A 23,956-nucleotide genomic window follows, 5' to 3' on the forward strand; every position below is an offset into this window, starting at 1 on the left:
GTTGGTTGCTTTCAAACCAACCATTGGTTTGTTCAGACAACCAAAAGAAAGTGTTTGATTATGTCAAACGAGTTGTTGCAAACTCTGATGGGGCAGATAAATTTCTGAGACATTTTGTAAGTGGTGTGGGAGGTACTGGTAAGAGTTTTCTCATCAAAACTATCAGCTCTTGGACTAAAAAATGTCTTCAAGCCTCCACATCAATATCAGCTCCCACAGGACTAAGTGCTTACAACATCAATGGTTCTACGATCTACAAAGTGTTTCAGCTGCCAGTTGAGCATGGAAAAACTCCAAAGTACAAAGCACTTACTGATGATGTTTTAAAAATGTTGAGATCCAACCTGAAAGATGTGGTGCTCTTCATAATAGACGAAGTGTCCATGGTCTCCAATCCAACATTGATGTACATAAATCTCAGATTGTGTGAAATATTCAACACCTCAGACCAAAGTAACGGCTGGTTTGGTAAAAAACATATACTGCTCTTTGGAGACCTTTTACAACTTCCACCAGTACACGAAGACTCCCCATTCATTGAACTTGACAGTGGCAAACTTAGTTCCTTTGTTGGCTCTCTGTCTTGTGTTAACATCTGGTCTGAACAGTTCTCTTATGATGAACTTACTACAAACATGACAAGCTCAAGATTCTAAGTTTGCTGATGTGTTAAGCAAAGTAAGAGTAGGCAATATGACCGTTGAGGACATCCGTCTAATTGAAAGCAAGAAAATACATCTTAATGGAAAAACTGCTTCGGAAAACTTTTCTCTACTAGGAGATTACTTGTCTGCTTTACCCAACAATTCTGTAAAAAAAAAAAATAAATAAAAAAGTAAAATAACTGCCCGTTAGTTTACGTAGGCCCCGGTGTGTGTGTGTGTCCGTTAGCGCAGTAATTATCCGTGTTCAAGCAAAAATTATCCGATTTTGATGAAATTTGGTACAAACGTGTAAACCTACGTTTATTTAAACGAGTTCGCGATCCAGCATAATCGGACCATGGGAACGGGGGTTTATGGGGGGTTTTATGGGGTAAAAATGAGGTTTCCCACTTTTGACCCTAAAAACAAAAAATTTTGCAATTTCTTTTTAAACCGTTTTGTAGAGCTTAAAAAAAGAAATAATTTAGTATATTGAAGCATTGTTGTATGCCTAACTGTCACGGAGAAAATTCAAAAATAGTGTAATTTAACATTCCCATGTTATTCTTATGGAGAAAATGAAAATTGTTGTAGTTTACTTGTTTATGGATATATATTAATACAATTTGGCAAATTTACTTATTTCATTCTGTACTATTGACGTATGGTCAAAAAAAACTTTTTACTTTCCCCGTAGCAGCAAACCTAAGCACTCGTTAAATCTAATGATATTTAAATAGGGAATAAATATGTCTTATTTATGGAAATATTTTAGTAAAAATGTAATCAGACAAGTTGAAATTCGCTTAGTCTGCAGGTTTGCTGCGGCAGGGGTATTTGTAATTCTCACGTAGGAATACTTTGTGTTACATACACATTTATTTTTTCTTTCTTTTTACACCATTTTCTCCTTGCATTCAGTATTAACCGTATCTTCAAGGTCTATTTCCTTGACAATTGCAATTATTAAATTCAACTAAAGTGTAAACTCAACTTTACATAGGAAGAATACTACTCGAATTTTTCAGAATACTGTATGTAATATAACCTTTGTCATTGGAGAGGTTTAATTGTTGCTTTTCAATTTCATGTTACGAGTACAAAGGTAATTATTACCATATGTGTGGTAATCACATTGTGTGTAGAGGTGGCCTTATAGTTATGAGTAAGGAGTTTTTCATTTTTATTTAAAAACCTCAGGGGAATCTACTGACAACATGATGTTGCCAACTGCCCTCATTGTAGTTTTGGCTGCTGCCTTTATACAGGTTAGTTTATTTATACACACAATGTTAAATTATAAGATGTGTACAGGTTTTTAAAAACAAAACACCAGACCTATCGAACATACTACAAACTTGAAACTGTAGTTTATTAATCATATCTCAGAGTTGAGATCATATGTAAATGGTATAATCAAACTGACACATCCTTTCTCTCATTAGCTTTTAGGTTACAAATCTGATACATTTCTGGCTCCTTCTGGTGTCCCACATGGCAGGAATATAGGGTCGTTATGTTTTAATATATTTATCAATGATTTGGCTTATATATTAAAAAGTAATTTTCTTATGTACGCAGATGATTTGAAGATTTTATCTGCAATTAAGTTTCCTTCTGATTGTACACTTATACAAAACGATCTCGATTTGCTATCTCAATGGTGTTGTCTGAATAAATTAAACTTAAATGTATCTAAATGTTCCACTATGTCCTTTTATAGATCACTAATTAAATCCCGCAGTTTTTCCTTATAACATCAATGGTACAATTTTAGAAAGAGTAAAACGTTTTAGAGACTTAAGAGTTATCATGGCATCAGACTTGCAGTTTAATGAACATATAGCGAACATGGTCAACAAGTCTTTTAGTACGTTGGTATTCATAACTAGAACCTGCAAGCAGCTACCGTACTTCACGATCCACTTACTTTCTTAACTCTTTATAAGTCACTAGTTAGATCAATGGTCGAGTTTAAAGTATAGTGGTCACCTCACACACACCGTTCTATGTATAAATGATTGAAAGAGTTCAGAAGCGATTCTTGAGGACTTTGTATTTTAAGGCATTTGGAGTTTGTGTTAATCCTATTTGGTCAATAAGACAAGAGCTTCTACATTTGTTTGGATTCCATCGCTTAGAGGTCAGGAGGAAGGTGGCAAGCCTATGTTTTCTGAAGGGTGTAATGACTGGGTCCGTGGACGATGCTGAGCTTTTGTCCGGCGTGTCGTGTCATGTGCTGAGATGGGGAAACGGACAGAGGAGCGCAAGTCGTAAAACTGTCAACCCCTCGGCCGAAGAATTCGTCGGGGGTAGGACCAAGGAGCGCAGATGTGCTTGCGCTCCTCGGTCCGACCCGGGCAAGAAACTAATCCCCTACTTACGAGGGTTGAACAAGACAATGCTTGCGAGTAAATCCCATTAGTCCCGCCTCACTGACTACACCATTGATTTGGGCGTACTTTTCTAGAGCAACTTATTACCAAACTAATGTGGTATCAACAAATTACCAAGCCGTACACTTTCACTTTCGAATTTAAATTGCAATATAAAAGCTGATCCTTCAGCTGAATGTTGAACCACATTTAGATTTTATTTATAAAACTGTTAATAAAAATGTATGTAAAATAGGCTACGTTTTGATAATTGCGATTTAGATAAGGTAGGCGACTTGTGTCTTCATGGTGTGGATCTAAAATCTGTATATTAGTAAGTTTATTCACTTTTAATAGCTGCTTTAAACAACCGTAATCTTTGAAAAGAAAAGGGTATTGTATCGTTAGTTTTACCTTCAAAAATGTGTTGAACCCTATTAAAATTAGCAAATTTGCAATGGGTCCCCTCGTTATTAAATACTAGCAGAACACCCGTCCTTCGTATGGGATTGGCATATATGTATAAAATGCTTATTGCAGTTATACTCAAGCTTTGCGTTTGCAATGGGGGGAGGACACAGTTTGATAAAATTTGGTTCATCAATTTACGGTAAGATATAATATAACACATCTACCATTGCCATAATGTTCTACCACTGCACCTAAACAATAGAAAAAAATATTATCAAACATTCGCACAATATCACAAATTATTCATTAAATTAAAAACTCAAACCTAACTGTAAACAATCCTACTTTGACAATTCTCATTGTGTATCACAGCTTTTTGTAGCTGCTTAGTTCAAATTAGCTGTTGTCATATATGCAAAAACAAAACAATAATAGTGCTGCACCCTGTTGGGAAACCCTATAATTTTTTAATGCTATCTATATCTATAAAAGAGGAACTATGTATGTGTGTGTGTATGTATATACGTTATGGACTCCGAAACCGCTCGACAGATTGTAATGAAACTTTCAGGCATTATTAAGCATCTTTCAAGGATGGTTCGAGTGAAGTTTGGTGTAGATCTATCAAAAGGGCTCTGCCCCAGAGGGTTTTAAGTGGGCCAATGTCAGACTTTTTGATCTACAATGTTTACAAATAAATATAATTTAAAAGCAGATGTTTACTTTTACCAACTTACTGTTTTGTAGGTTTGAATAATTACAACATTCTGTATTAGCATTAGTCATGATTTGAAATAGTGCCACAGTGTTTCTACAGAGTGCAGCACAGAAAACTATTTTACTTTTGAATAAGTCCAAATGTATTAAACCCCAATCGCAGCACACCTGTGCACTTAACAACGTTTAAATTCTCCAATGTTAAATATTAAAACATAAATACCTTTATTTAAGTATTATAAACAATAAAAGGGATGACTTTTAAAAATGTATGACAACAGCTAATTTGCAATCAAAATGTGAGTGAGCGTAGCGAACGAACATCAACCTGGAGGCGAGTTAGCGTAGCGAACGAGCTAACCTGAAAACAAGTGAGCGCAGCGAACGAGCTCCAACCTAAAGGTGAGTGAGCGTAGCGAACGAACTTCAACCGGGACGCGATTGAGCCATGCGAATACTTATGAAGTTAAACGGGCAAAGCCCGTGGGTACAGCTAGTTGCATATAATAGAACTAACTTGTAAAGTTGAAACAGCTGACTAAATTCTTCCCTTTAAATATGAATACTCATAAGGTTACATGGGGAACTACAGAGCCACTGGGGAGGAGCCCGAAAGGATTTTTGAGATAAGAATATGCCTAAATGTTAATCGGGAATGTGAGCTATCATCATGCCAAATTTCAGTCCAATCCGTCCAGTAGTTTATGCGTGATTGAGCAACACACACAAAAACGCACAAACTCAAAAACTTTCAGATTTATAATATTAGTAAGATACAATTTGTTTATGCAGGAATGGTTTGTAAAATCCTGTTAATATAAATCTATGAATACAATTAATTGCTTTCAACATTTACTCACCATTGATAAAAAAAACCTGAATTTTACATCTTAGTTTTAGGCCTATAGGTAATTTTAACGGACAGAAACCATATATTCTTTATGATATATAGAACGCACCTATCCATTGAAGTATTTTATTTTTCCATTGATTAATAAATATATAAGGTAATCAAAATTATACATAAAAATACGGCATTCAAGACTATTTTGATACATGCTTCTTTTAACTTCTCGAATATAACATAAATGGAACTGCCTATATCATATTATACAGTATACAAAATACAAGATTATTTACAACAAACACTTATTGGACGATAAGTAAACAAGGTAAATATAAACAATAAAAAGTTACAGTGAACAGAAATATGACACAAAAAAATTATTACATTACAATAAATAGCTTATTCCCTATATGGGAAATTCGCTAAAAAATATTGCATTGAAATATAAACAAAGCTACTTTGGAATTGTGAAAAAGTTTAAAAAACAAATATAAAGAGGACATGTTTTTTTAACAATATTAATTAGACTCTAGTTATTTGAACTTAAATATTGATCCTACAAAACTGACCCGAGTGACCAGAAACACCAAAAACAGGAATGGGCTGTCGTGAAAGGGAAATCTAAGAAATTGCAAATGAAATCCATTCGGAGTAATGTAGCTGATTAACGGGACATCCATGTAAGATCTTCACTCATAATTCCTTTACATTTCCAAGTATTGACTGTTTATAGTTTGTACCAAACAATAGGTCGAATAGTTTGTACCAGATGCCTACGACTACAATTTTCAACAGGTAGTACGTTCACCATTCCCAGTAATAAAATCATTGTTTGTTCATTAATTAACAATGAGGCATATTGTGTTATTGTTCTAATACAAATGAGAAAAAATCGCCAATTTTTACTGTCCAAACATTTTTTAAATCAACCCCTGCGTAATAGAGCAGGCAGGTTACTTGCCTCTAATGCATTTCAAGCTACAGTACAGAAAGAACTACAATAACTTAAGATTTATAAATCTCTTATTTGATTCTAGACTCAAAAGAATTATTATTATTATTTTCTTCATAAATTATTCTATTATATTTTTATAAATAATTTACTTCGTAACTGGTAACACTACTTGAATTAAGACCTTGTTTTAATTTCTATTATAGTTTATTTTTTTTTTTTTAGATATCCGTCCAGAGTACATGCTGGTTACTGTTATTTTAATTTATCATTGACATAGAGTAATTATATTTATGTTTATTCGTAATCCGGAGGCTATAACATCTACCTATAACGATGATTAAACCATACTTGGGAAATAGCCAAGTAAACTCTGATTAAACGAATTTGTGCTTGTCTAATTAGTTAGGAATAATTATTTATAGGAACTTAAGGGTAAAGGTTTTCATTAGATAAAATTTTACGCCGGCAATAATACAGAAACGAAACGAAACAAACCCATCGATTTAAATTCAGATATTCCCAACAATATACTACTACGACAATATACTTCCAGAAAACCTAAGTAATTCTTATACAAAAAGTATTTTTAAATTTAGACAAAGCCTATGTGAACAACACTACTTTTTGAAGTAAATTTAGTCCAGGCACATTGTAATTTGGCAAATATCACGTTCAGCAATAGGCTCACCCACCTAAGCCGGATATGCACAACATAATATGTTGTTCTTAAGAATTACTTTCAAAAATGGTATGCGTTGCTTCTAAATAGTACGAACGTCCGGTAGTATATTGAGTCATTCAATATCCTAACTCAACCACGAGAGAAAATTTCAGGTGTTTCCGCAGGACAAAGGGTGAATCACGGGTAGAGAGAGGATCAAGACAAATTATGTACAATCATGCATGTTATAAGCAATAGTCGTCATGCCTTCAATTATACAAACTGTACCTGCAAAACAAAATACTGTACATTATTTAATAACTCTGAAACGCAGAGAGGATGTTTACCTGTCTCACATAATATAATATGATTTTAATCATAATAAAATAATGAAAATTTAGTTCCGTACTATATAGTGATAAATATTTAATTTGTATTAATCTACACTTAGAAAAATATGCAGTTTGTCTGTATTTAAAATGGGCTGATTAACGTCGGACAAAAACAAATTGTTTTTAAGATAACTTTTTTCGAATACTTAATACAGTATCTTGCATTGTCTCTGTTAAAAGTTAAAATATTTATAGTTTCAAAACCACTCCTTTCATTTTCACTTTTAAGTGGTGTATTCAGTGAGGAGTAATTTACTCGCAGGGTCGACCTAGCCATTGTCTCTTTTAATCCGTATAATTGGGGGATTAGTTCCTTGCATGGGTAGGACCGAGGCGCGCAAGGTACCTCTGCGCTCCTTGGTCCTACCCCTACGGTTTTTATTTATGACCTCCCAGTAGAGGAGGTATTGTGCGCTCCTTGGTCCGCGAATCGCTGAGATGCGGTGGTCGATTACGCTAGGACGGTGGGGCACGCGACTTCGCCTATGTTAACCACATTCACTTTGAAGAATCGTGTATCTCCTCATTTTGACTTGGATCACTACTGGACTCAGACAATTTAGGAATAAGTTAGTGTTTTGACATTGTTTCACAAAATCTTATTTAATAAGAACTAAGCTGTTTACCCACGGGCTTCATCCCGTTTTAATTCATCCCAGATAGCAGAGAAAGTTTTCAGTTAGTTCATAATAAACTTTCAGAGGAAACCCAAGACGGTTGCAGCAACTATGCATTGCAAACATTTTCATTTGTAACACGTTTGCTGCAAGTATAAAAGTAACCCCATCTCAGACTTTCTGAAAAGTTTCGCCGTGTGTTTGAAGCAAGGTTGCAAAGAATACTTGCGAATCACTTGTAGGGAATGATTGCAGATGACTTGCAAGGATACCGTGCTGCAAACATACAATTAATGTTTTTATCAAGCTACCAAAGAATGCTTGTTAAACACTTTCAGGGATAGAATGCAGATTACTTGCAAAGATTTCTTGCTGCAAACATGCACTGAATGTTTTACTCAAGCTAGCAAAGTATGCTTGTAAAACACGTGCAGGGAATGAATACAGATTACTTGCAAAGAAATCTTGCTGCAATGATGCACTGCATGTTTTTCTCGAACTAGCAAAGAATGCTTGTAAAACACTTGCAAGTAATCTTTATACATAGCTTGCAAAGATTACTTGCTGCAATTATGCTCTGGGTTTATTTCTCATATTAGAAAATAATATTTGTCAAATATTTACAGAGAACCCTTCTGCTTCGCATTTGCATTTCAATGACATGTACGAAGATGACTAGCAAAGATAATTTACTGTAAATACCTATGCACTGAATGTTGAATATAAATATGAAAAGAATGTTTGTTAAATAATTACAGGAAATCATTGTAGCTGATGTGCTAACTGCTACCAATGTGCACTAAATCTCATTGTTGAATTTAGCGAAGAATTCTTCTTGTGAATGTATCAAATATCTTCAACCTTAACTAAATTTAATCATCATCATTTTTTTTATAAATGTAATGGCAAAAATTTAGTTTTCAAAAGTTATTGACTAGTATCTTATTAATTATTTTATGATTATATTAAAAGAAAAACACATTTTACATAAGCCAAAATTTGTTTAAGACAGCAGAAAATATTTAAATAAGCATTCCTTTATCATAAAAAGTTTATTTAAGAATTCAAAAGCTATAATTTCTTCTAAAAATAGGCTTAACAAGATAAATGTAGAATACAAATAAAACAGATAAAATTAATTAACGGAGGTTGAACTAAGAGTGTATACTTGGAGCTGTTTACTCTTAAAATACAATACAAGTTTGTATAAATATGGGTACTAAAATCGTTGGTTATTAGTTGTATTAAATTAACCATTTTAGTAGAGTGTTTTTACTTGGTAGGCCACTATTTATAAGGGCAGTCAATGAACTAAAAACTACACATTACATTAAAAAGATTGTGTATAGAAAAACATAAAATGTAATATTGTAAACAAAAATGTACGGGTTTATTTAGGTTTTTTCACAACACAGAGAAAATTTAACTGTGCTGAAGTTACAATTTCAAATTTGGTGTGATTTCCATAATACTGCAAATATGCATGAATAAAATTTATCTTAAAAGTATGTAAAAATATGTCAAAGATCGTGCATACTGACTGATGGATAACCAAAGATTATATGACCGTTATTCATACTAACATTTTCGTTTATTTTTGTAAGATCGAAAAGTTAGATTCCGAAATTTCTGCTTATTCTCATAGTTCAAGTTGTACAATCAAAAATGTTTGTGAAAAAAAAACTTTGAATATGTTGGACAGGCAATAAATTCACAGATTTTTTTTAAAATAAATATATTCTGGGGAACTTCAATAAAGAATAAATTATAAAAATCAACCATAAAAAATATCGATTACTAAGGTGTTTGTCCAGCCAAGTGTGCTCACAAGGGTAGTGTTTATCCTCCAGTTCTAGCTTTGATTCCCTGAAACAACAATACAAAAATTACCATAAAATAATGTTCAAAAGTTATAACTTTTCTGGCTCAAAAATATGTTGTATTTTATCAAAACTGCCAACAAAAATCGTATTACGTGAAAAAATTAAAAAGAAAGTCATGAGAAATATAACATAGGACCTTATGAGGGGCCACGTTGGAAACATATTAACAAAAAAACCTTAACATAGGCATAAGTTATATAATGTAATGTATGTCTATCTGCAGTCACGTTTTTGGGTACTTTCCTTTTAAAGGGAACATTCATGGTTATCGATGATTACTTTACGATTTATTGATATTTTGGGCTTCCTTTACTATCCATATTCCTTCGCTTCTGTTTGATTTATTCAAACGCATTTAAACTACGAATTGAGAACTGCTTATTTGAATTAAAAAATGAAACTATATTTCAAACTAACCCAAAATACTAACTAAAGAAATTTGCTGTAGGCTAAGTTTAAGTTACCATAAAATTCCATTTGATAAGATAAAAGGCATGTGGGAAATGGAATAGGTTACATATCAAACAGAATTTTGAAATTTTACAGCAAGTTTTGATAAGTTAGGTTAGTTTAGAACAGTTTTATTCCAACATTTTTTAATGTTTGTTGATACTGAACAATATTTTTTATCGTAGTTGTCCGCTAATATTTTTCAATTTGTCAATATCCATGTTATGGAATAAAAAAAATCAATAGCCTATATCGAAAATAAATCATCGATTATAATGTACGTTCCCTTAACCATTGAGTATAAACCTAAGTTAGGTTTATACTCAATGCTTGAACAGAAGAGGAACAATTCCTTTTTTATAAACTACAGATATTTCACTAAATAATTTATAAATGGAAAACTATTTTAAATACAACTTTTTTAAACGAATGAAGAAGTTAAAAATAATTTATAAATATGTGGAGAGAATAAATACTTGTAAGATTTAAAACTAAAAATGCTGGACGCATGCAATATCTAATTTACAATTATCTTAAACTACAAAAAAATAACTATTGAACTTTTAATATCTACTGCATGCACCCGCGTTTTTCGTTTTAAACGTTGTAAGTACTTATTCTCTCCATATATTTATAAATTATTTGCTACTTTTTAGTTCGTTTGAAAACGTGTTATTTTAAAAAGTTTTTTTTATTCAGGCCTATAAATTATTTTTTAGTTTTTAATGTAAATATATTGAATCTATTTTATAAGGCCAATACATAACCAACCCCTTTAACTCTAATTCGATGCTTTTGCTATTCTCATAGTCATAAACTTTAGAATCTTCCGGGAGCAGAAACTTTACCTCTCAACCTCTACTCTTTAAACAAACTGTCAAATTAATCTATTTTACAGCTTACTTAAATTGATATATTTACATACTTCCAAAATGTAAACATTAAAAGTTTGGTGGCCCATGTGACGTAGTCCAAGGGAAATATGAAAATAAAATCATTGAATATGATGCCAAAGATTACACATGCTACGCAAAACCATCGACCTCTAATAATAGAGATCGATGCGCAAAACACACCCTTATCATTGCATTGTCATCCATTTGTGAGCTATGTTTCAAGTTTCAACTCTCTAGCTCATCAGGAACAGGAAGATTGTTTAAAATTGATTGCAAAATTTTTACCGTACAAGAAAACGAGCTAGTAAACATTTTAAAATTGCTGCACAGAGAAAGACAATGGGTCAAGTTTAAAACAAAAGCAATTAGTTGAATACAAATCTCTATACTGTATAAAATGATTCCACATATGCATCATATTCACGCCAAATTTTGAGGTTTGGGTTCCATCCCAAGGATCAGTTTATTTATGTTTTATTGGTCCATTCAAGGCATAAAAATGAGTAGGGCCTAGCTTAATTTATATTGCAATCTTTAAATGAATGTCTCTTTAGTAGACAGTTATAATAATCTAATTAGGCCAATAAAAATAAAGGGGAATCCGTACAATTATTTTTCGTCATACTGCAGACTGAAAAACACCTGTTTTTAACGCATGCGTTGCGGGTCTAAAGTAGCATTTTTACTCCCTATCGGTTTTAGCCCCCAATGTTGTAAATATCAGCGGTTGTTGTCAACTCAGATGTGAATTTCTATTGTAAACTATTGCATCTGCATGTATCGAAAGTGTGTATCGATTTTTTAACCGATTGCAGTTGCAGTAATTGTTGCCTTTTTGTAAATAGTTCAACATATCGATAATATAATGTACAACACAAACGTAATAGCAATAGGCAAGACGATTGAAACAGCTGTTGGTTTCAATTAGCAAATTAAACTGAAAACAAGCTAGAATTAGTTTTGAGAGGTTATCTTTTTTTTACAGCATTTATTTCTGGTTCAATGTAGACATTATACACAGAAGTGTTAACAAAATTAAAAAGAAAAAATTAAAATGAAAACTGTTTCAGTTTTGTAACAGTTTGCTCAAACATTGGTGCAATATGACGAAAAATATATAGTTTATCACGCGGGGGAAAATGTCTTATTAACCCTCGCTACTCGATCGTAAAATTTGAGCTCGGGTCGAAATCTAGAGGAGGTCACTTACCCCCATAAATTGTTGTGGCTCTGATCCTGTAGGCTGCGCTCGGGAAGCCAGGGGTTGTGGTCAGTGGTCCCTCCTGATACGTCGGCTCCGATCGACAAAGTTCGGCCTCCTTCAGAGTTGACGCAGTGGATGGACAAAGGCAGTGGACTTGAAGAGGGTTGGTTGACTGACAGGCAATAAAACAGGCATCCCTATAGCAGCTTTCTCCGTATCGACGAGTCCGATTTCAGATCAAAAACTTGTCACTGTATTCACACTTAACACTTATCCGCTGTATGCGCGATCCAATGACGAAAGAACCGAATGCACTGTATGCACTGTAGACGCACCATGAAAATGTATTTATGTAATTGAGCTTGAGTTATATTGATGAAGCTTTAATGTCAGTAATAATGCACACTAAGAAAATACTCCTTATTGAAAAGACTATGCTGTTAATAACGCTGATGTTTCGGTAAAAATAATTAATGTTTCAAAGAATAATATACACAACTTGAATAACAAATGTTTTAACACGAAAAACAGCCGAGTGATTCACAACAGAGACGTTTGGACGCTGGTGCAAGACTGAGACTGACCTCTCTAGTCCTCTACACACACACACACACTAGACTAGACACTATTCACCCCCGCCCGTGCCAGTCTCAGGGGTGGAGTGGAGATCACTTTTTATCAAAGTTGATCAGTCTTTAAGCTATAATGACTTAAAACACTGTCATTATACTACAGAGTGATAGTTGATCAAGCTCTGACCAAATTATTCAATTTTGATCAATCCTGAACAACTAGTTAGTTCGTCAACTAAGTCAACATTTGATCAAGAAATTATTTTTGTTCTAATATGCTGACCAAACTTTATCAAATTTGGTCTACTTTGAACCAAAATGATCAAGTTTAGACGAATCAAACATGTTCAAATGTCGTTAATGAGTGGAAGCATCGATTGTAGGTTTTTGGCACCGATGATTAAAAAAATGTCAGTTTCCCAGTCCTGTACAACACTGATCCCGGTTATCAAAACTCATTACAACTTGATACACACAGAATCTTCGGTTCCCGACCTGGATGATGGCTAGATATTTAATTTAATTTACAGCCACTTATTATTGTAATGCGAACAATCAAATATGTAAGCGTTATGTAAGCCACGCGGTTATCAATCCCACTTGGTTTTGGATAAGAATACAAACGTAATCGGAATTGGTTACACAGTACTGTAATGTAATAGTAAACAACATTTTTAATGTAAACATATCAGTGACAGCTAGAAATAAGAATCTTGATCCAAACAGCTGTTCGAAATTTTATAGATGACGTATTCTTTTAACAGATGATTATAACGAATGGGATTTTCCCTTTTTAGACCCTAAAAACATAAAATTTAGCAATTTCTTTCCGAACCATTTTGTAGAACTTAAAATAAAGAAATAGTATATTGAAGTAAAATATTGTTGAATGCCTAATAGTTACGGAGAAAATTAAAAAAAAGTGTAAATTTAAAATTCCCAAGTTATTCTTATGGAGAAAATTAAAACTGTTGTAGTTTTCCTTGTGTTGTTAAAACATATGTGTTGTTGAAATTAGACAAATTTATTTATTTAATCTTATACTATTGACGTTTGGTAAAAACCCATTTTTGACTTCCCTGTAGCAGCAAACCTTTTTGGTGATTATTGTTTTTTAGTAAACATAGGTATAAAACGGGACGAAAATCACACAACATTGGAATTTTGATTGTCCGTTATTCTATTTACAAAATCAGAGAGGCTGGCTGTAACTAGTTGATGGCTAAAGACTCCCATTCCTGTGAATACAATTTAACAATTCATGATTGGTACCGGTACACTCTAGTTTTCTTGGAGTTGCAGAATATTTTGTTTTACTTTAATGCTAGTGGGTAAAAAATGTTTTTTTCATTCGATTTCTAACACAGAATATAAGTTTTAGGCGTCCCAACACGTGAGCACGCAACATACAGCTTGCCAAGTGAAAATCATTCATTTTTGAAATTAAAACCGGAGATAATGCCCTTAGTGCCTTATTAATTGTGATTGCGCAAGCAAAACCCCGAGGAAATTTAGTAGTCGCTTAAATTCGACGGGTAATTCGGATTAAATTATCGGTATTCTTGGAATTAAGAAAATTTCACCTTTGAACTGATGATTGTTGCTTCGATCAAGTTTGGTGTAATTTTATCCATCAGTCTGGTTCCGTGCACAGCTTGGGTGAATTTAAGTTTCGCTAGTATAATTGGAGTTCCTTCTTTTAATGAAAATACGTGTGGCTGCTGTGTATATTGATCTATATTATACAAAAACTCTCCTGGCAATTTCAATTAAATTTGTTGATTTAGCTCGTTAACGTATTCATTTTTAGGGGCCAAAAATGCACGGTCGCAAAGCCACTCTGGATCTTTGAAATTGGTTGACAAGTCTGGGAATACTGTACATTTTCCCAGATTGAATATTTGGTTGAAGTTTACATAAGTAAGAAAAACAAAAACTCTTTTGTGGTTTGGTCAATTTCAGTTTTGCCATTCCCAATGTCCAAAGGCTGTTTAGTTTAGAGAATGTTTCTGCAACCGTTTCTTTCGGGGAAAATGTACGCATGCTCGTTAAAAGAGTAACTTTTAAACGTAGTACCATAAGAGGCTTTTAGGCATGCGTGAACCTCGTTGGCAGGGATTCACAATAAAAATAGGCCACTAAAGGTAGAACAACACCTTAAGTTTAGTCAACGATTGTTCAAATATAAAATAACGGCAATCGATATTTTATATTCGATCTTTGATCATGTAAACAACCCTAAATTGTTGATTTAAAATTGAGTGAAAAAAACCAAATTGAGTGAAAAAAACTAAATTGGTTACATAAATTGTCATATGAACTTGCCATATGAATATTACTTGACATATGAAGTTTAAGTTCGGAAAATTACAAGGGCAGAAATAGATTTGATCATATCGTTGTAACATATTATATAGTGGCGCAAAAGCGAAAAATCGTTGTCACGAGCCGTTTCGAAACTAATGTGGTTTCATTTGTACAGTATGTTACAAAATTATCTGCTGTCGATGTTTACAAATAATTCTGATTATCACTTAAACTTATGAGCAAAATCATATAAAAGTGTATCTTATTTTTCTTTAATTGCATACTTTACATTACAGAGTTCTTATTATTTCAGCGATCAAATGGTTATGGTTTGTAATAAAAATGTGTTTTCATAAATTATGAAATACATCTAACATTAAAGTCTTTACTTGACATTCACGAGAATGTCTTTTATAATGTCGATTAGACCCAATTAACCACAACCCAGCAGGGCTATCGGTCCCCCAGTCGGTACCGTATTGTAATCAACGAGCACAATATGACATTTGAATTTTTTTCGCTGATTGTAATGGTTTCAATTATCGAACACGTCTGTTTTCACAGGAGTAGGGCCTATACAGAATAGAAAGAAAAGGTTGTTTTCAATTTGCTAAAAGTTAAAACCAGTTACATTTTACCTCAATGCATTATGGAATCATTCCTACAAAAATTTAAGACGGTGACACACTATCGATCTTTTCCCCGAACAAGACCCCGAACCGAGCAGGGAGAAGGGAGAAGGGAGGTCGAAGGGAGGATGTTCGATAGTGTGTCACGGGTCCGTACACCGATCAAGACGCCGAACAAGACATCAGGCCGAGCAGGGAGACGAGCGCTCTGGAGGCGGTTTTTTGGCGAAAGATCAAAGAAAAGATCGGTCCGATGTACGGTCCGATGTACGATAGTGTGTCACGGTACATTTTTGCCCCGTACATCGTCGCGAGCGCCGCACCGAGCGGCCGCCTGCGCTAGCATTGATAGTTCTGATTTAATATGGCAATTAAACTCTTTAATTGGTAAAATAAATAAATGTTGGGTAATATGTTGCCGTTATATATTATAATCATTTAAGATGTAATGTTTGTGGTTTGTTTGGTCAAGGTTGAAAGTGTAGAAACCGTTAAATCAATTATATCAATAATATTAAGGTTGAATTAAGTAATTGATGTTGACTTAAATTCTTTCAAAAATAATATAAACATTAATATTATTAAAGGCAATTAAAATGATCATTCTGTAACGTTATTTCAATGAATAAAACCAATAGAAATCAATAGATATAACTAAGCATCCTTTCTAGAATATTTTATTTTTGCGCTCTCACTCGCACACACTCTCCATCTCTCTCCAAACTTCCTTTTGCCGCGCTCGGTAGAATTCGTCTGGTCTTGGTCATGTTCGGGGAAATGTTCGGAGTAAAATTTTGCTGATATTTATCTCCCTTCTCCCTTCTCCCTGCTCGGTTCGGGGTCTTGATCGGGGAAAAGATCGATAGTGTGTCACCGCCTTTACTCACGGATGTGAGCCTACAGAATTATTAATACCCCCGCCGCAGCAAACCTGCAGACTAAGCGAATTTCCATTTGACTGATTGGATTTACACTGAAATGTCTACTTAAAAATATAACATTTATTCCCAATTTAAATAGAATTAGTTTAACAAGTACTTAGGTTTGCTGCATCAGGGAGGGTAAAATTGTTTTTTTTTTGAAAATGTTAATAGTTAGTAAGAAATAAAAAAATTTTCCAAATTTGATCAAAATATGTTCATAAACAAGCAAACTACAACAGTTTACTTATTCTCCATAAGAATAACATGGGAATTTTAAATTTACAATTTTTTTGAATTTTCTCCGTAACCGTTAGGCGCATAATAACGCTTCAATATACTAAATTATTTGTTTTTTTAAGCTCTACAAAATGGTTTGGAAATAAATTGCAAAATTTTAAGTTTTTTGGGTCAAAAATGGGAAAAACCTATTTTTACCCCATAAAACCCCTTGTAAACACCCGTTCCCATGGTCCGATCATGCTGGATCGCGAACTCGTTCGAATAAACGTAGGTTTACACGTTTGTACCAAATTTCATCAAAATCGGATCATTTTTGCTTGAGTTATCGTGCTGACGGACACATATATATATATATATATGAATTTGAACGGATGGTGTTTTTGGCCTCTAGGGACCTCAAAACGAAAAAAAAATCGGTCCCGCGTCCAGGTCTTACCATGAGTACTACGGTAATAGCTTATTCCCTATATGGGAAATTCGCTAAAAACCACTACAGTTTTATTCTACCATTCGCTTCTAAAAATTAGCAGGTATACTGATGAAAATTTATGGGAAAACAGTTTCTAAATTTTGAACCATAGCTTAATTATTTAAATAAGTAAAAAAAAAACGTTGCAAGGGCAACGGGTTACATCGAAATGATAACACAAATTAAATATATTTTGTTATAATCTTAGTTACGTTACGAATAAGGAAAGTGGGCCCTATTATTGGCGATTTTGGGGTGGGTTGCCTACTTCCCGTTTCTAGAAGGACGGGCGTGCATTGTTCCCTCTGTGACCTCAATACACAGTCCATTCTTAGAATTACGTTAGAAGCCTTGGCAGGAAATGTCTAGGGGTTTCTCCCAGATTCTGTGAATCCGAGAAATTAATCGTGCTCTGCTAACCACGAAACCCTCCCAAGTTTGAAAAAGTCTTTGTAACAATAATAGTGGATATTCAATTTTCTTGTACGGTATATAAGGAATAATTAAGAGAGTTATTGAAAAAAGCAGCGCTAATTTCCCCTTCACTTTTCAGTGGCGAAACTAAAAAAAATACGTCCCATTACTTATTATATAAATTAACTACAGTTAATTTAATTGGAGTGTATATATAATACTATTGTCTTACTATTTGTTCAATACATTTGAAAGTAAAATAGTAAAGATCCAAATACAAAACATGATTCAGAATTTGTTTATTTAATTGTTTTACAATGTTTTCACTTCTAAACTAAAACAATCATTTAACGATGAGTATATCCAAAGTTGTTCCTATCCTGCGCCTAATAAAGTCGAGCGTCAGTAATGATGGTTAGTCTCTCCACAAAAGGCAGCCGTTAAATAAAAGGAGAATTCCCGTCGGCATCCATGCGTTTCGTGGGTTTTTCGTTCGTTATTGAAAATATGCATTGGAAGTTTGGTGAAAACACGTTTTTTGTTTCCCGTGAAAGTCTTCTGAAGTTTATTTGCCACAGGTTTGCGGAAACGATGCCTGTTGCCGCATAGCGCTACACGAACAGATGCGGAGCCGTCGTGAACTACTTGAAGCGTTTCACTTTTATCCCGCAACTGGTCGTAGCGCTAGGCGGCAACAGGCAACGTTCCCGCAAACTTACAGCAAATAAGCTTCAGAAGACTTTCACGGGAAGCAAAAACAAGTTTTCGCCAAACTTCCAATGCATACTTTCAATAACGAACGAAAAACACACCAAACGCATGTTTACAGAAAGCGTGCATGCTATCTGGTAAGTATTAATAAAACTATTGTTTGGTAAAGTTAAGCTGAAATAAACAATACCCCCGCCGCAGCAAATCTGCAGACTAAGCGAATTTCCATTTGCCTGATTGGATTTACACAAAAATAGTTCATTAAAAATATCACATTTTTATTCCCTACTAGCTGTGTGCCCGTTCTACGTACGGGAATCTTGTCGTAAGTTGAAACCTTATATTCAGAACAGGAGTTGGTTTGCATATTTAGTGTGTATTTTTCCAGATGTACTGGCAAAACTATTACTGTATAGGAATACATATAAACCTTCGCAAATAAAATATCTGACAGTTTCAAGCCAAAACGAATGCTTCACAATTAAATGTCACCCAATCTTGTTAGTCCCTAAGGTAGGCCTGTAATTGAGAGTTAATTTTCACACTGGTTAAAAGTAGTTAAAATATTGCCTCAACCTCACTACTGCACTTTATTCGGGTTGAAATTTTCATTAATAAAGTTTCTCTTGTCTTTTCCACGAAACACTGAGAAATGAGGACATTAATGTGTTACCAACAGACAAAAACACACAAATACATAATTGAATTAGGGGATATATGTTTATGCTTTAACCAAAGCAAATTACAAACAAAATAATTATTTCAAAGTTTTGATAGTGTCATAAAATGTTTTATGATAATCGTATTTAGTCCTAATCAAACTGCAGCATTGGTGTAAATCCGTTGGCAAATAAGTAAATAAATATACATAGTCCACAAAAAATTGATACGTTAACAATGTAAAGCTTTAAAAATTCATCATGGTTTGCTAAAAAATATCGTTCACTAATTTATCATTTTCATAGCATATACTAACATTTTGGAGTCCAGACAGAAAACGCAAAAATTATACAGTAAGACATCAATTAAATTTAATAAGAAATAAGTTGCAGCACTAAGGATAACTAAGCTGTAAATAGTGATGTGTTTGTACGTAAAAATGATTCTTTCTGCTACCACCGGTTCAAAGGAAAAGTACCAGTACCAAAATCCAACGTTTACTGTTAAGAAAAGAACTATAGTACTTACGACCAATTCAAACTGTCCTTGTAATCAAACTGTATTATAGGTGTTAATCCGTTGGAAAATATATAAATATAAATAAATACACAGGCCACAAAACATTGATACGTTAACAACGTAAATCTTTAAAAATTCATGATGGTTTGCTCTTGGTTTGCTCAAAAAATCTTTCACTTGATGTGGTATCAGTACCGAAGTTATTAACCACCCTTGGTTTTGGATTTTTTTTAAGTTTTTGAAAATAAAAGTTATTTTCCATTAATAGCATTATTTGTAAGCAGCTTTTAATGTTAAAATTCAAATGACATTTAGAAGAAACCACCTTTATCCAAACAAAGGTTTCTTATTTAAATATTACGCAATATCCAAACGATGATCGGCATATCTAACAAATATTTGGAGGAAATGTGACAAAAAAACACAAATCTGGGGTTTTGGACGTTTGAAGTTTAACTTCCTAAGTAGGAACGCTATGTGTTCTGGGGAAAAGTACCGATATCGTTGTCGAAATGTGGTTGTAAATAATTAGGCCTACGTAGGGCCTACCCAGGAGATGGGCTATGGGCCATGATTAGCGGTATAGTACAGCGATTGCAGCACAAAGAGGTATGTAGAAACCAAAAGTGACACATTGGAAAAGCGAGTTTAGGTCATCGAAGTATGTTTAGCTACATATGTAAGTTAAACCTCTGTCACAGCGAAATCAGAAAGATCTTCCAAGATCGCAGCATCATCCACGATCACCCACTGTCCTTGAAGCGCCGTCAATGAGTGGAAACCTTTTTTGTAAGCTATTGGTGACGATGATTAAAAAAATTTAAGTTTCCCAGCACTATGAAACAATGATTCACGGTCTTTTCCCCGGTTATCAAAACACTCAAGAACAATCGTTGCACTTGCGATGAATTAAACTGGGTTTTTAATCTCACTTTTGGATGTGCTGGGGATGTTCTTCATCGGAAACGGTTCTGGTATTTATAAACAGTATTTTGTAAACATATCAGTGACAGCTAGAAGTGCGAGAACTAATCCAAACAGCTGATCGTTTTATTTCATAAAAATGTAATAGTAAACATTGGGAGAAAATTTGACAAAAATCGAACAAAACTGGGTTTTTTATGGTTCGTTATTTTGTTATCAAAGAAGCAATGCCATGTTTTTATGGCCAAAGACACTCTCACCAATCCAGTAAATACAGAAAAATGATTTGAATCTTCATCGGTACTCTAGTTTTCTACAAGTGCGCAAAATGACATTTTGGCGTCACAGACAGAATGACAGAGTGGACAAATAGACAGACAGACAGAAATTGAGATAAGACTCGTTTCGGCTTTCTTAGGCTATGAAACGTAAAAACAACCAAAAACTGCATGATTCTAGTACAGACAAAACTGTAAATTTTATTTATATAGATTTACATAGCATTAGTTTAACGAGTACTTAGGTTAGCTAAGCGACAGGGAGCCAAGACACAAGATTAATATTAATTATTATATGAATATTTTTCAGGTATCTGATGCTAAGAATCAAGTCAACCAGAATCTAGGGGGTATGTATTATAGTAGCTTAATAATTTAAGGCAATGAATTAAGGTTTTGTAATTGAGCGGAGCGAAGCGAAGCTCTTATACTACTCCTGCTTTTGTTTTACAAATACTCCTCCTGATCGGCTAAAGTGATCTGCACCAAATTTAGCACAATCATATAGTAACCAACCATGGGAAGGTATAAATCTAAAATGGTACAAAACGTGTACCACAGGGCTTTTCCTTATATGAATTTAATAACATAAAAAATACCATTGTTTTATATCTAACATGTTGGACGATATATTTTTCAAGACTGTACAAATTTCCTCTACCAAAAAATAAATCTAACTACAGATTTTTTACTACAGATCTAACGATTCATATAAACATGTACCATGGATCTTTAAAATGACAGTCCCCATCAATAACAAAAATCTTTACATTTTTATAAAATTGGGGAAGGTTATAGTTTTGGTACCGGTAATCGTTACACTACACAATGGATTTAAGGAAAGATGTAAGTCATGTACATGATCATAATGTAGAGGAAATTTCAGATCACCCCCCCTTGTCAACACCCTTATTGAATATTCATCCACATCCACCACTTCTAAACAATTTGCTTATCAGAAAAATCTTATGTAGATCAAAAACGATTGAGTAAAAAAAGGATTAATAATACTTTATAATAACTATTATATTTTAATAGCCAAAAGTGCTAGAAATATGACTTAGGCCTACAGAGACATTAAAATGTATTCAAAGGGTGTGCTTGTATTCTTTTTTTCTTTCTAAGGCCCCCTTAGGCCCGCCGCACATTGGAGCGAGGCGAGGTGCAGGCTAGGTGCAGGCGAGGTGCAGGCGAGGCGCGGCTATTCTGTAATACACGTGTTTAAATGGAGCACCGCACATTGAGCAGAGGCTGCGCGCAGCCTCCGCGCAGCACAGCTGCAGCCTCTGTCAGGCCTCCGTGGCGTTGTGGTTGGAATACAGTTTTCCTGCACCTCGCTCGCGCCTGCGTTGGGTTTCTAGTGTTTTGTAAGTGAAATATATATAAATGGAGCATTTATTCAGATGGTTATAAGTTATTGAGCTTTGCATTCCTTTCCACTAATGCCACTTTTAATCAATTTATGGATATCATCAAACTGTTGTTTGTTCACTCAACAATATTTTCTAAAAGACTACTCTTATCTGGCAGTTCAGTAGTTAAAACATACTCTCCATTGCTTAATCTTTTTTTCGTGTATTCAACATTTTTTTACGTTTTTCGGATAGCGAATAGAGTCAAACTAAATTATTAAACTCACAATCAGAATGAGTAGGTCCAAAGAATCTTCATCTACTCCTGATAGTTGGACCAAAGCTAGGAAACCTCTGTCCCGCCTCGCTTCAATGTGCGGTGACATGAAAAAGTCCTCGCTCCCGCCTGCACCTAGCCTGCACCTCGCCTCGCTCCAATGTGCGGCGGGCCTTAGTGTATGTATACTCATAATATACAGTATTTTAAGCTGCGCCCAAGTCAGTTCGCAGTGTCTCAAAATGAACTGCAACATTTTTTTTTTAGTTTAATGAACTGATCAAAAAGTACCTTATGTTTTTCAGGACTGTGGTAGTACAACTTAATGCATCTACATAAATCTCAATTTCAGATGTGCATTCAACAAAAAGTAAGGACGCCTGGAAACCAGTTGTCGGTCCGACTCGAGCAGAGATTGAAAAAATGGTCAGGGAAGATGGTGCTTTCAAATCAATTGTCAAAGAGACCTGGGAATTGGTGGCTGCAACATTAATGGAACCAATACACATTCTCTGCAGTATAATTGGAACTATGATAACAATTCTGAAATTGGCAATCGAGAGTTTACGACAAACAGGAGTGTCTTTGATGCAGATGAGCAAGACTGTATGAGAAATGCATCAATAGGTGAAGAGTCTGTTACCATAACTATCAAACATAATAAAGCTCTGTAGTCTTCATTGTTATTTATGTCTTAATTTAATTTCCTACAAGGTCAGGCAATAAAATATCGTAATGAATTGATCGTTTATTGCCTTATACAGACAAATTTAGGGCTACGCATGTCATTTTCTAATTTTTAACCTGCTATACAAAATGTAACATACCTATTTTAAAATAGAATATAAATAAATATAAGATCTGTTTTGACAATGCATAACCAATACCATGAACACAAAGTACAGAGTTTTTTAAGCCGTCAGAAACCATAACTGATCAAGATGATTAGTTGGGAACGGGTGATCAATTCAAAAACCACAATCAGTATAACATCAAACACAACACTCTGTTGTTAACTGTAGTTTTGTAATAAAAATACATTTAGGCATTGACTATTTTATATTATATTAAGTAGTCTACATTATACATGGTCAATGATGTAGGTCTGTAATGTGAATATAAACTTTCTTTAACCACAAACTTTAAGTTGTTCGCAAAATATTTTGGTTAATTTTTTCAATTGGTTGACAACACAAACAAATTGATTAACTCAATTAGGTAGGCTACCTATATGATTTGGAACCTATTGAAAGGTGTGGCTTCAAAGCATCTTAGGTCATAAACCTGTTTTAATTGCGCTTGAAAGCAGATAGTCAGCTAGTTTTGAAATGAGAGCTAGTCTGAGTTTAAACTATTTTCCAAAGGCTATTTTACTATTATTTATATTATTTAACAACAGCAAGTTTTGTAGTGGTACTTGTACATCCCCTGACATGGTGATTGAACAAATTGCCAATAGAGGGTTCAAAGTAACAGGGGACATCGTTGAAAGGGGATTCACGGATCAGGTGTTAAGTGCATATATGATCAAACAAAACCAGATTTCTCGTTACTGAACGAATCACTTGAAGACTTTGTAGGAGTAAAACACTGATATCCTCTGAACAACATTTTAATGCTAGGGAATCA

The 23,956-nt window shown here is 34.1% G+C and overlaps 1 protein-coding gene across 1 annotated transcript; it reads left to right on the forward strand.

Moving 5' to 3' along the window:
• The first annotated feature begins 1,775 nt into the window (after positions 1–1,775).
• On the forward strand, positions 1,776–23,013 carry LOC128990850 (uncharacterized). The gene is made up of 3 exons (XM_054413467.1): positions 1,776–1,912; positions 21,009–21,048; positions 22,680–23,013. The coding sequence occupies exons 1-3, from the start codon at positions 1,862–1,864 to the stop codon at positions 22,937–22,939; spliced, it is 351 nt and encodes a 116-aa protein (XP_054269442.1). The 5' UTR covers positions 1,776–1,861; the 3' UTR covers positions 22,940–23,013.
• Positions 23,014–23,956: the final 943 nt, after the last annotated feature.

Source organism: Macrosteles quadrilineatus, unplaced genomic scaffold (genome assembly GCF_028750875.1).
Source record: "Macrosteles quadrilineatus isolate MER2022 unplaced genomic scaffold, UCM_ALF_1.0 Scaffold_3__2_contigs__length_128488019, whole genome shotgun sequence".
Taxonomy (NCBI): Eukaryota; Metazoa; Arthropoda; class Insecta; order Hemiptera; family Cicadellidae; genus Macrosteles; species Macrosteles quadrilineatus.

What these genes read in the sequence shown, in the direction of transcription:
- LOC128990850 (XM_054413467.1), top strand. Translation starts at nt 1,862, where the DNA reads ATGATGTTGCCAACTGCCCTCATTGTAGTTTTGGCTGCTGCCTTTATA. An exon ending in TGGCTGCTGCCTTTATACAG is followed by an intron (nt 1,913 to 21,008) that starts GTTAGTTTATTT and finishes AATATTTTTCAG; the next exon opens with GTATCTGATGCTAAGAATCA. An exon ending in AGTCAACCAGAATCTAGGGG is followed by an intron (nt 21,049 to 22,679) that starts GTATGTATTATA and finishes TCTCAATTTCAG; the next exon opens with ATGTGCATTCAACAAAAAGT.